This window comes from Bombus fervidus, chromosome 16 (assembly GCF_041682495.2).
Source record: "Bombus fervidus isolate BK054 chromosome 16, iyBomFerv1, whole genome shotgun sequence".
NCBI classification, from domain to species: Eukaryota; Metazoa; Arthropoda; class Insecta; order Hymenoptera; family Apidae; genus Bombus; species Bombus fervidus.
In genome coordinates this window covers 2,203,393-2,216,557 of record NC_091532.1, presented here as the reverse complement: position 1 = coordinate 2,216,557, position 13,165 = coordinate 2,203,393, and the positions used below count along the sequence as shown (strand labels likewise).

The following is a 13,165-nucleotide window of genomic DNA, read 5'->3' as shown; positions in this document are numbered from 1 at the left end:
AAGTAATCAAAGAAGAAAAAGAAAAGCTTGGCGACGTCCGTCGCCTTCGTGACGCAAGTGCCCTGTCGCGTCGAAAGGTTCGGCCAGGGGTTAAAGGACGAAGAGGACGCGCGTTCGCCGCGGAGGCAGCTCCGGTTCACCGGAGTGTCTCTTCGTCCGCGAACGAGCCGACTTCGAGAGATCGATATAAACCGGCAGCTTTCGACCACTCCCTCCATCCGGCCGGCTGACCAATCGAGGCTCGCTAGCCATCCCCGGCTACCCTGGTGTCCCTCTTTTCCATTCTCTTCCCTTTTGCTCCCGCCGGTGGAAGCGGTGCACAAGCGTGGATTACGTGACGTCACCGGTCGACGCCATTTTCGAGGCGCGTGCCAGAAAGGCCCGGCTGCAGCGACGCGCGGATCCAGAATATTCTCTCTCCGGAGAGAATGTCCCACGCGGACCAGAATTTATGGCGAAGATTCCCTGAATTAATTCTCCTGGAAATATTGAGAGCGCCCCGCTGGACCCTTTCTTTGTTTCCACTCGCTCGACCGCGCGAAACCGCTTGACCGACGCTCCGCGACCCCAAACTGCCACGAAACTGCGCGATCATTTAGGATACTGTTTCGTTTTCCAGTCGCTTATGTCGTTCCTTTCTCTTTGCACCGATGAGAAGGCGAGGTTGTCGAGGGATGTGCAAGCGAAGCGCGTTCAACCTTCCGACGACGAACACCTGGATCACTTTAAACATCCAAGTTCCAATATACGTGTAGATATTATGGAAGACGTTACTTTTCGTAGTAAATTTTGTGTTTATCGTCTTTAGGAAATATTCTTAACGGTATCAGGATCTACGTAATAAGAGGCTGATAGTTAACTCCCACTAAGATCCTTCGAGCTTCTTTCCGAAGTTGAGCGATCCTACACAATTACGTTTCAACATGGTCGGATAGGAAGCGAAGATCGAACGATGGATAGTTGAAGAAAAAGACTTTGTAGGCATCTTGCATGTTGTGTTGAGGTTATTAGATGTATGAACAGAGGAACGCGTGGATAAATTGTAAAGTAAGTACAAGTAGGAATATAATTTGAGCTGGTCCCGATCCGCACGCTAGCAGTGTTACCCTATGAGTGAAAGCCTGTCTACTGTCTATGATCTGCCTTTGTCCCAGTCTATTGTCTATACGCAGTCGATGGCTTCGGTGCTTGAGAAAACTAAAAAGACCAGATGTAGAGTTTTCTTAGAAGCGGAGACCGCTTCAACGCTATGTATTCAGGGTAGGATTATAACACAGAATGTACTCGATCATGGAAGTAAGAATCAAGAGGAAGAATAAGAAGAAGAAACATTTTCTCAATTAAAATAATATCACGTTCGAAAGGAAAAATATTACCTGTATAATCGTAACAAGGGAATAAATTTCATGTAACTGGAGCATATTAATTACACAGGCAGCGAAGTGTGTGCGAACGAAGGGTTGAGTGTATCATCACGACCTATAAAATATCGCGCATGAAATTCAATTCAGCATTCACGGGTGAAATCCGTGTTTTGATTTAAGTTCGTCTAATTGCGAGCGAAGCCCGCGACGTCGCGTCGCGTCGCGTCGCGGCTGCGTGTTCGGAAGCACTAGATTTCGCGATATCAGTCCGTCGCCCTTTCGCCTCGGATAACGAATCTCGCTCGTAAATTCGTCTCTGTTCGCGACCGCCGGCGAATTAATGTTAACTCTGGAAAGATAAAAGTACGTGAACTGCATTAAATTAACATCCCTGAATCCAGTTCCAAAGTCTCGTGAATGTCGCTCTTCGGACCTCGGATTCACGATTTCCGTCGCGCGTTCCTTTCCAACTTTTCGACTTCCTGTTCGAAGATACGTCTCCCTTTGATTCTTGTCCGAAGCGCTCCCCTTTTGTCGTTGTTAATACGAGTATAAAAGCGAAGCCTGTTATTTCATTTCTTATGGCGCAAAGGGCTAAATAAAGTAAGATTCGCTTTAGTTTTCCGATAAAGGTAACGGTTAGGTTTTCTAGCAATTGCGCCCAACAGTGTACCGCGGCGAAGAAACGAAACAGCGTGCAGGAAACTTCAATCTTTCCAACGGATTTCTCTTTCTTGAATCGCTGATCGATTCTGCGAATCCGCTTCCACCGTGGGAAAAGAAAACGCAATTATCCCATTGCCTTAAGACAATGCCGGTTCTGTACAACTTTAAATCACAACTTCCGCCAATCTTCTATCGGAACAATCTCTCGTACTTCGATTCTCGCAGATCTTCTTTTCTTCGTCTTGACCAAAAAAGAAAAAAAAAGAAGAAGAAAGAAATAAAAAGCAGGAGGAGAAAAATAAAGAAGAAAATAAGAAAACATCGAGTATAGTAACGAACAAGAAAGTACAGTAGACGTAGAAAGAAAAGTGAACTTCCGTAGTTGCATGAATTATCGTCGTCGTCGTCGAAGCTCGATCACGCGTTGAATTCGTCGATGCAACAGCCGGTGACGGCTAATTAAATTAATGATTTCGCAGAAGTAATAGACATACGCGGGGCCGGTAGGGATAGGAGGGAAGGGGGAGGCATAAAACCGCCGACAGAAACGTCACGCGGTGCGCCATGACCATCTACAGTTGTCCAGCGTCGTCGGACGTCACACGGTAATTGCGATTTATTTCTCTTAATCGCGCTTAAACGGCAGCCAATTTATGCCGACCGAGTTAATTTTACGCAATTATATAATTACCAGTCAACTCGCGGCACGGCCTAATCGGGGTGCCAAGCGGCGTTCTAATGGCGGTACTTCAGATTCGAAGACGCCGCGGGTTCGCTTTGCCGCGCTGTTCCCTCGTGTCGAAACCCACTATGAAATTATCTCCTCCGCCCTCGTAATACAAAAGTTTATTGCCAATACTTGTGAAAAATTCGTCAGGCTTTGGTCGATACGAACGCGATTGTCGCGTTGCGTTATGGCGAATAGAAAATTCAAAAATGTGAAAGCGATGAGACTTTTCTTTGTTGTTGCACAGTTCTTTGTATTTGGGATTGGTAGATTCGAAATTAGATTTGTTTGGATGAAAAAGGGACATTTTTAAATTTGACGCAGGACGTATCAAACATTTGGTTTATTTAGTCAAAGAAGATGGATGACTTTATTTCACCAAAGTCCCTACGCCTCGAGCTTATTTCGTGTGCTCGTACGCAGTTAAAAAGGGAACGTCAAAAGTCAGAAGAAGCTACTTGTCGTTAATTCCTTTGATTTCCCCAAATCCTCGAAATTCTGATTTCTTTTTACGTACCTACTTCGACAAAATGGCCCGAAATCTGGCTGCTGGGCCGTTGATGTCGTTTTTTAGGCCGACTCCTTCGATCGTGGAATCGATATTCGTTCGTGGCCAAGAAAGCGGACACAGCCAAGCAAGTCCTTCCTTATTTATTCATTAATTTCCAGAATCGATGTTTGACGACGAGGTCGCGGCTACTTGGAAGCAGCGAGCGTGCACAGGGCCCTTACGGTAGCACACGCCAGTTAGAATAGTGAGCGTTGCCGGCATTCCGGCGAGTAAATTCTTGAAAACTCGTTTGGTCGGTCCGATCCGCGAACCAACTCTCAATCTGCGCCCGTGCAGCGAGGCGCGCGCGTGCGAATGTAAGCGTTTCCTAAATTGGCCCTAAATCCCAGCCCGTTCGTCCCTGGGAGTCTCCTAGCCAAAGCAACGCCAAAATTTTTCGCAGGATTTCTCCGTGAAATGTCCCGTACGAGCCGACGAAATTTTTCGTGAATTTCAAGGGCACCACGTGTTTGGAAATTAATTTTCTTTTGGAGAAGTTGGAGAAGAGGTTTAAAACGAGGTTTGGAAAATTGTGCGTCGCGAAATGGCACGTGTTTCACAGATTGTTGGAAACATTTTTAACGTTTCAAGCTAAGTAGTTTCAGCTTCTTCTGGTATTAGAATTCTTTCGAAAGTAATACATTGGAGAAGATCGCTTTTTTTAATACGTGATAGTCAAGCTGAAATGTTCAAAATGGCTACCGAAAGAGGGTTGAAGCCATGGCGTATCGAATCCGTGACAGCGAGAGGGATGAGAATGCTAAAGCGAAGCTCTAGTATCGATTTTCATCGCTTGAATTCAACATACGTGGAACCTGACCATGGCACACCGCTTTCTCTCCTTCGCTACAAACCCTTAACGCTTGCTTTATATTTTAAAACAACCCCATAAGTATCGCGCAAGTACTTGGTATAATAATTTTTATAAACAAAGAATCTTACGTTTATAAATTTTTGTTTTAAATTTATTTGGAATACAAGTTAAATAAAAAAGAAACTACGAGAAGATTAACACCTGTTTTTTTCCATTTTATATCGTACAATTTTTCATATTGACGATCAAAATATTTTCTCATACTGGGAAGTGTTTCGAAGAATATACAACTAACGAGAGATTTATTTTGAACGAACGACAGCTGATCGGTCAAAATAAGCGAAACATGTATAAATATATCCAACTGCAACGCTACAGTTCCAGAAAAATAGTCTTAAAATATCGTTGGGAGCATTTGTCGCTGACAGTGGAACGTCAAAGTCGCTTGACAGCCACAGTGTGAACTGTCAAAGCGAACGCGTGTCAGAAAATTAAAAAGACATAGAATCGACGATCTAATAAAATCAATAATCAACAAATTAATGTAAAACGAACAAGCGGAAAAAGTGACACGAAACGACACTATCTTTGATCACATAAATCGCTCTAAGCATAAATTACACTGACAATCGTATCACTCACCTTCAACCCCATCGAATGCTACATTAACGTCACGTGTTATCAACCGCATCAAATATCCGAGACATTCGATAAAATAAGAAAAAACGAGGCAACTTAAGAACACGAAGAGGAATCGGATTTTCCATTACGGAAGACATCACCAACGCGACGACACCCTTTGCGACTAGCAAACGCATCCCTCGAGGGAACGTCACGGCGCACGATAAAAATAAAGCTCGGACGGAGACACGGAAATTCTCGAGCGTGGTAGAACGTTGTATCAAAAGTTACGGACGTGTTACATGAAATCGCGTGACTGGCTACCGAGGTAAAACGGAAGGCGTGCTGCTTGCAACGACGTGCAGACAGATGGGAGTGGTCTCTGCAATCACGATGGGCGTGGTGCTTCCACGGCGTGCTGCAGCTGCACTCCGCGTAGCGGCCTCTGTACCTTGCATTTGCCTTGCAACGTGCTGGCAAATCGCGTCACGTGAATATTCTTCCCTCCGCGATTCCTCTTTCCTTTCGGATTTTCCAGAATTTTGATAAATTACGCAACTCTTATATACTTGTCAAAACCGCGGTCGTAATTTAAGGCAAGCTTATCAGATGTTTATCAAGTAGGGGTTGATAAAAATGTAAGAGCAGAAAGGATAGAGTCGTTACGAGCGAAGAATCTACATTCTTCCCCACAAAAACGCTCATTCTGTATTTTTCTAACGCTATCGTAGTTTAGCGTTACAACTCCACCGTACACGTTCGTTTCCCACGCCGGCGACGAATTCCACCGATCTCGTGCTAACAAACTTTATAACACGCGTGCAATGCTCAATTCCGAACCGAGTTTCTTCACCCTTTGCGAGCAACCGATCGATCCACAGCTACACGATCCGATAGAATCGTGCACGGTGCCGAAAACACGGAAGAAAAAAGAGGAGAACGCCTGGTGACCAGTGGGTTGCAGCAGAGGGGAGGATGAGCGGGCTTTTTATCCGCGATTTACATGATAAATCTCGTCGGAGGAGGATCGACTCGACATCAAAGTTGGAAGACCGAGAGTGCAGCATCGTTTGCGGCGGCCGGCAAGAGGGAACGGAGGCAGAATGGCGCGCAGGTAGCGCGCAAGAAAGGTCGGTCGGCCTCTCAGATGCTCGCAATTAATAAGAGCTTAATGGGGGCCGATATAGCGCTGCCACGCTCTCAGGGACTCGTGCTTTCTTCGTTGTTCTCTCCCACCGAAATCATCGATGCCGACGACAAAAAGTCACGGCACAGCCGTAAAACATTTCGCCCCGACTCTTTTCGACTATACTTCCAAGGTGCCCGGGACACGCCACCGCAAAAAGAGCCGCACCGTTTTGATTCCCGCAGTCCAACGTCCAGTTATATAAGAGAGGGAAAGCTTGTTCCCCATGAGCGGATTAGAAAACGCGAAGGAAGAGGAATCTGATGCTGGTGGCTAGGCTACCGAGAGAAAATTGTCGAGTAATTTGCTGGTAAATAGACTGCTAGATACTTATGCTTTTATAGGAGATTTAAAAGCGTGCAAATATACGGAAGGTATATATGAAATAGATAAAGAATTCTCTTATGATATTTAGTACGTTTAATTGGTGAAAGAGATCGTTTCGTTTCGAAAGAAACTTTCTGTCGTTGTGTCCTTAAGAATATGAATTAGCGTGCTTAGACACCCACCGTCTGAAATGTCAGGTGGTTCCATAAAATTCTGATTATATCATAATTCTTCGAGCATCTACTACTTTTTAGAAAACGCACAAGATATACGAAATTCAGGTTTCAATTTATCATACGGTGGATATGTTCGCCAATATTGCGTACGATTTCTCAATATCTGGAGAATAGATTTTACTTTACACGTACTTAGTACGAAATCCGTTTAGTATGAATCGCATGTCCGAAAATGTTTACATATTCGTAAAACGATTAAAGATAAAACACAGAAGTAAGAGGAACTAAAAGAGCCAGAAAGCCATACCCTCGAATCATATAATTTCGCGGCGAAGTATCGACGCAAGAAATCTACATATATGAGATTCGTGAGTCTACTCACCAGAGAGGGGTGCGTAATAGCCGTGCGGGTAAGAGGGTGCGGAGGAAGCGTCGACGAAGGACTGCGACGGCGTCGCCGACGGCCAGTCCTTGTAGGAGGCCGCGGAGTGCGCGTGATGCGCCGCATGGTGGCCGAGTCCTCGCGCACCACCCAACAGCAAACCACCGTAACTCGTCACGGTCGCCATGTTATGGTGGTGATACTCGTGCACAGCCCTGCAAAATACATCGTAAAAATCATTCTCAGTATCCCTCTTCCTTGAAAACGTATTATAGAACTAACGTAATTTCTAGATTATCTGATGCGAAGTACCAAGTAAGACGGACGAAACAACGAAGAGCATACGTAGAATAAACGCGTGAACGGATCGAAACGATGGAAAGAGACCGACGAAAATGCGAGGGGTAAAAGAAGGAGGAACGAAAAAGAAGAGGGCAGAGAAAAGGTAACGCGAGAGGAAAGGAGAAAAAGAATCCTCGATATCGTGCCTCTTCTCAAGAACGGTGACAGACTGGTAATTTATACGGCGGCCGACGCGAGATCAGCGCTAAAGATCTCTCGAGCAGGGGTACCTGCTCCCGACGGTTTTCTGTATTTTTCACGTCTCGTTTTCTCTTTGCCTCCGTTCTTTCTCCTTCCCTCTTATTTCTCATCCTCGCCACCGTATCGCTTTCTCTACGCTCGTTTAATCCATCCCTCTCTTTCTGGCTCGCGCCGTTCATTCGGGCTCTTTCCTCGATTTCTCGTGATTTTTCTCCCATTTCTTTCGTCATTTTTCAAAAGACACTTCCCTTCTTTCACGTGTTTCCCCGCTTCGCTCGTTCCATCGTCTCTCGTACCCGCTGCGACATTCGTTTCCGAAGGTTTATCCCGGCAGGCTATCGCGTAATGAGCGTGTCGCGCCTGCCGGAGGTGGATTTTTGGAATGCGTGAGGCATCGGTCGCGTTATCGTCCGTTAATCGAACGAACGACGATTTCGTCGATTAATCACGGGGCTGGTTTCGCGCCGTGCGCGTGAATGCACCGCCGCGAGATACAGGCAGCGCGAATTTAAAATAGAGTACGTCGCGCTGGAATGACTGCATCGGATTCTCCGATGGGACTCGTCTCTAATTAGAGGTTGCGATGCTGGCGATTCGAACGAATGGAACGTGAAATAGAGAAGAAGTGGGGATTCTAATTGGTTTGATATTGTTGTAAATGAGATGGGTGGAAAGGAGTAAGCAGAGGAATGTTAAATGATATGTAATATGGCGGTTTGTGTCTCGAGGTGGTAGATTAGATAGAACTATAGATCGAACGATGTAAATGGATATATAAAGTGAAAAGTTTATGAACATGTCATTTCATACGTAATTTCCTATTGTTTACGAGAATTATGATCTATTTCTTCGCTAAGTTTTTCGTATCTCTTTTACAAGATTGTTCGGATCCTGTCGCGTGTAAAATTTTATTCTCCCTATCTTTGTCGTAATCAGAATACATGAAAATCTGTCCATATCAAGATTGGAGAGTATACTGGATGTAGTAATAATTTCCAGTTATTTATTTATCCGTGTTATTAATTATTGTATACAGATTATTAGTATCTTTTATTTTATCCAATAAGAAATTCCGAAGAAAACATGAATTTTACGAATAAAATCGAACCAATTACTTTATCATTTATGATTTATGGGAATATAATACGAATGTCAGTTTAAAAGAAACATGGTATTAGGACAGATTTTCCTCTAACGTAGAGATATATTTTAAGGACAACACAAGGAATGTTAGGAACGCTCACCTGTGGTGATATTGTGGATAATGCGGATGCCATGGATCCGTTGGACACTCGTAGACTTCGCCAGGATGCTGGCTCTTCCAGAAGGAAGGGGGGAAGTTCCTCATGAACATGGGAGAGATATTTTCTACAACAAAATACAATGCTTTTAATAATTTCTTATTTATCCGAGCAAATGCAATTTGCCATACAATATCTACAATTAAAGTGGCGCAATCTTTTCGTATATATATATATATATTTCGTATGAAATTTAATATTTTTCAAACAATGTACAATTTTCCTGTTCTAAAACCAAACGTTCGATTTATTAACCAGGGAATTAATGAGTTAATTTGCTACATACTTTAGTTATCAATTTCTCGAATATCTCTTATACGTGTCGCTTTTATTTATTTATAATTTGTTATATCTATATCTGCAAAAGCTAAACTGAAATTGACTTGTCTTTAACAATTTTGAATTTCATAAATATACAATTTCCTGGTTAATATCTTCGCTGTCTTGGTAGTCTGACTACCAAGTATCTAATTCCACTGACGCAGTCGGCGTGTGCTCTTATTTTTATGCGTTTGAGAGACGAAGACAAACGAACCAGCGGACTATAACATTAAGGCAAACGTTGTTGCACAAACCAAGAGTATTTTTTGATAAAAACAATTCTGCATCTTCTGGGAAAGAGTTGCCATATATCGGTAACAGCGAATAAATTAAGCAATAATCCGGTTAACGAGCTAACGTAACTGCAAGGAATGAAGTTACGTATATAACTGGAGAACGAAGGTATGCACGATTGTAAATATCATAGTACACCATAGTTCCCTGAAATTCTGCATGAAGAGTCTCCAACGATAAGTTACACGGTATCCGCGATCGGTCTACGATCGACTATCCCAACCTGGACGAATCACCGGGCCAATCGGCGCAATAATTTTTGTTCGAAAGCTAGACGTTCCGACTGGGCAAGAATGTTTATTAAAATATTTGTATCGTTTCCCACGGGCCAGCACGCGATTCTTACGACGGCTCACGATAAACGGGTAGTCGGATCCCACGGGATCGAACCGCGCGACAGAAAGGTACCGCTCGGTTGTTTTACAAGCGACCACTCCAAAGCCAGAAGCTTGTCGTGTATCCTCCCGCGAGTCTCCGGGTCCTTGGTCCCGGGATTCCTTTTTCTCTCTCTCTCTTTCTCTCTCGAGGATCTTTCGGCCAATCCAAACACATATTCGAAGGTTGAACCAACGAGACCGAACCAGCCGACGATTTATATTTCTAATTCCTTCTCTTCTTCCTCGATCTCATCTTCCACCGCGACTCGCCATCCCATGGAAAATGTGTCAACCAATTTAGAAAAAAATATTCAATTTACGAATCGTTGTTATTTCTGGATGTTAGCGTCCTTTTGTCGCCATTGTCATCTGTTTCTTCTTTAGGTGTTTTAATATTGCCTGTCGTATATATATTACGGTGACGACTTGATATCTCCGTCTTTAGTATATTTCGAAGGTTCCTTCTCAAAGAAAAAGATTCTTTCGTTTAAGGTTTCTTTTCTCATCGTACGATTGTAGTTTCAGTACCTTAAGCGTTGTTAGTTTAGTTTTTATTTCATTATATTTTTATCACGGCGTTAGTTATTCTGTTATAGTATCACGATGATTATGCACGAGTTATTTATGTATCATATGTATTTGACTGATTGCGAGTTTGGTTTTGTTAATAGTTGATAGGTTGTTGTAAAATTTATCTTCACTTGCTCGGGCAACGCGTTAATTATAAAGTTTACTTTGTATGGGTCGACAAGAATACACACGGCTATGTAAAAAGTGGCTAGCGCTAAGGCTGTTTGATAAAACAGAGGCATGAATTATTCATTTATACGTGGCGCAACCTACCAGTATCGATTGATACATAGCGCTCGATGTACAGTAATTTATCTTTAATAGATGACACATACTTACACATGTACGTACATGTGATAATTAACGAGTTGAACCTAACAAGTCAACGATATACTATCACGAAAGAAAAAGACGTTTACGGTAAATGAAGGATAAAACGCCTTTTAAACTCGACATTTACGATATTAAACACGAATACTGTCTAGATTAAAATGTACCTTAAAATATCTTTAAAGGCTTATCATCTTCGTGACAAAATCGTACAAAGTAATCTGAAAATGATTATTTATAGAGCAAGTCAGTCATACACCAAGAGTTGTACGTTGCACGTTTCAAGCTGATTCGTACGAGACAGATTTCAGAGGGAAGTTTAAACAGGAAGTAAAACGTTCTTCGTCATCAACTTACAACCGTCGTAAAGCAACGTAGGAGCGTGATAAAAATTCCAGATATCGATCGATGCACATTCCCAACTCAAGTACATCAAACTCGCATCCACGGTGTGAATTTGACATCGACGATCCTTTCTGGCTTCATCAGTACCACATTCGCGTAGAATCGATTCCCGCCCGTTTCCCAGTTCTCTGGCCGAGCGTGCAGCCGGTCCGCGGCATCGGCACAGTAGAAAGCCGACCGTGGACGCTCGACACTCTGTTTCTTTAATTGCGTTAATAAATAAAGGACAGTCGGCCGAGGACAGCGGGCCGGGGGTTGGAGGGATGAGAGAGGGGCAGACAGACCCTGGCGGTGGTAGAGAAGAAAAAGGGTGGGGAGGCGGCGGCGAAGAAGTCAGAGAGAAGCACGGGGTTGGAGGAAGGACGAAGGACGTTGGAACGAAGGACGTGGTGGAGGCCGGTTTCCGTTCCGTTCCGCTATCTTGCATCTTCCCCGTAAGCAAATCGCAATATTTAACGCGATAGTTAGTCAATCTTTCTTGATACGTGTGTAGGAGGATGATGCCGTGCCGCTCGACCAATCCGCGATACCGGTTACAGCTCTCGAGACGAGAAAGCATATTTTACGCGTTTCGCCGTCTACGAACCCCCCTTCCATTCTGGCATTCCACGCGTGGGAAACAATGCGGCTCCATGGCTTCTTTATGCTGAAAGTGTCGCGGGTCAGTTGTTACCGGGACGATTCGATACCCAATCGAGTTACAGTATCGTTCTGGACCCTTTGACGATTCGCAGATCGTTACGGGATTTCGCGAATCTTCCTCGAACGTGTTTGCACGTGTTTGAACAAATGGAAGAGAGCGCGTGGGTTTATCGATATTCGTAGATCTGGTTTAGTTTCGTACGATGTGAAATGACACGAGCGTGATAACTTAGATGTTTCGACACGTATTACGTATTCGAATGAACATCGCGACTAAGTTGAGAACCTTGAAGCTTTCGCGAAGCATTCGAATTACTATTCTCTGTATCAAATATATTGCTTGATTAAATATTCAAATTACACGGATACCGTACGTATACACGCATATTTCCAGTCATTATCTGTTCCAGCTTGCCATTAACCATCGATCTTTCTAAAAGGTCCATATCAACGCGCAACAATCTGTAGCCGATAAATCGCATTTCCTTCGGAGACGAAACAACAAGTGGTTCTTTGAACGAAAGAACTGGCTCTCACTCTTAAAGCTAAAACTCACAGAAACATCGCGAAAAGCAATTTCACGAACCAGCGTCGGGCTCGTTAATTTTTTCGGGGTACATTCATTTTCCCGACGAGTTGGTCGGCAATGATTCACTTCCAGCTATTCACCGAGCAACTCGACATCGATCGTTGGTTCGCGGCCGCGATACCGCGATACAAATGTAGTCGGTAAATCTTCGGTGGCGTCGCGGCCTCGGTGTTTCATTTCCGAGAGCCGCGGAAAATAATCGGCTGACACGGGCCGGGGCATGAGTTTCTCGCGTTGGACGTGCTGTTCGGCGTCGACGCGTGGCGTTGGCGCGGCGCCAGAAGGTGCCTCTATAAAGACGTCTCGCGTCGCGGTGCCGCGATTCGTCAAAACGTAACCCACGGCAGATTGATGTGGCGGTGCGACCGGATGCCTCGTTATTCTGATTGCACTCGCGGCCACGGCCAAAGAAACGTATACTCACGCCTTACACATCACAGACCGAGGATTCGGATTCGCCGAGAAAACTAATGGCGCGTTCCGGTCTATTTTCGATTTGTGTTAATGTCTGTTACCTCTGCGTCGAGGCTTTTGTTAGTCAATTCGGAATGAGCGACGACACCGTTAGTCGCCGTTGAAAGCTGTTCTTTTCGACGATTTTGCGTGGTAGAGCGCAGTAGTTTGATTTAAAGTTTGTTGATCGAGAGAGTTTGTTCCGTGATCGTTTCTTTCTTCTTTTTAACGATGGTAGAGGGTAGAGTGGAATGCAATAGGTTCGGAGGAAGGCTCCTTTTATAGAGTCGTTTGGGTTATGGAGTTTGAGTTTGTTTTCGTATTACTTTTTCATAATGGTAACGGGGGATGGACAATTTTAATACAGCTAATTCCAATAAATGCTCATAATCGATTAATTACCGTACGACGGTGTAAAATTGATCGAAAAACGAATAGAATTGTGCAGGTCGGGACGTTCTCAATTACGGTACGTTAAATTACATAGCGTCATAGATTACACGGCAATTTTCATCCGTGTGATCCGC

At 44.0% G+C, this 13,165-nt stretch overlaps 3 protein-coding genes across 4 annotated transcripts in view; all 3 read right to left on the bottom strand.

Annotated features, from left to right (window-relative positions):
* The window catches only part of Ef-1a-f1 (translation elongation factor eEF-1 alpha chain), a 236,339-nt gene that overhangs the window by 129,338 nt on the left and 93,836 nt on the right, over positions 1-13,165 (bottom strand). The window lies entirely within an intron of this gene.
* Ada2a (Transcriptional adapter 2A) overlaps positions 1-13,165 on the bottom strand; it is a 330,348-nt gene that overhangs the window by 225,078 nt on the left and 92,105 nt on the right. The gene's annotated exons all lie outside the window — the stretch shown is intronic.
* Vg (transcription factor vestigial) overlaps positions 1-13,165 on the bottom strand; it is a 79,967-nt gene that overhangs the window by 5,831 nt on the left and 60,971 nt on the right. For both annotated transcript variants that reach the window (XM_072019050.1, XM_072019049.1), the window contains exons 4-5: positions 8,601-8,724; positions 6,814-7,028 (exon numbers count right to left, since the gene is read on the bottom strand). In XM_072019050.1, the coding sequence (XP_071875151.1) occupies positions 6,814-7,028; positions 8,601-8,724 (339 nt within the window). The remainder of the gene's footprint in view (positions 1-6,813; positions 7,029-8,600; positions 8,725-13,165) is intronic.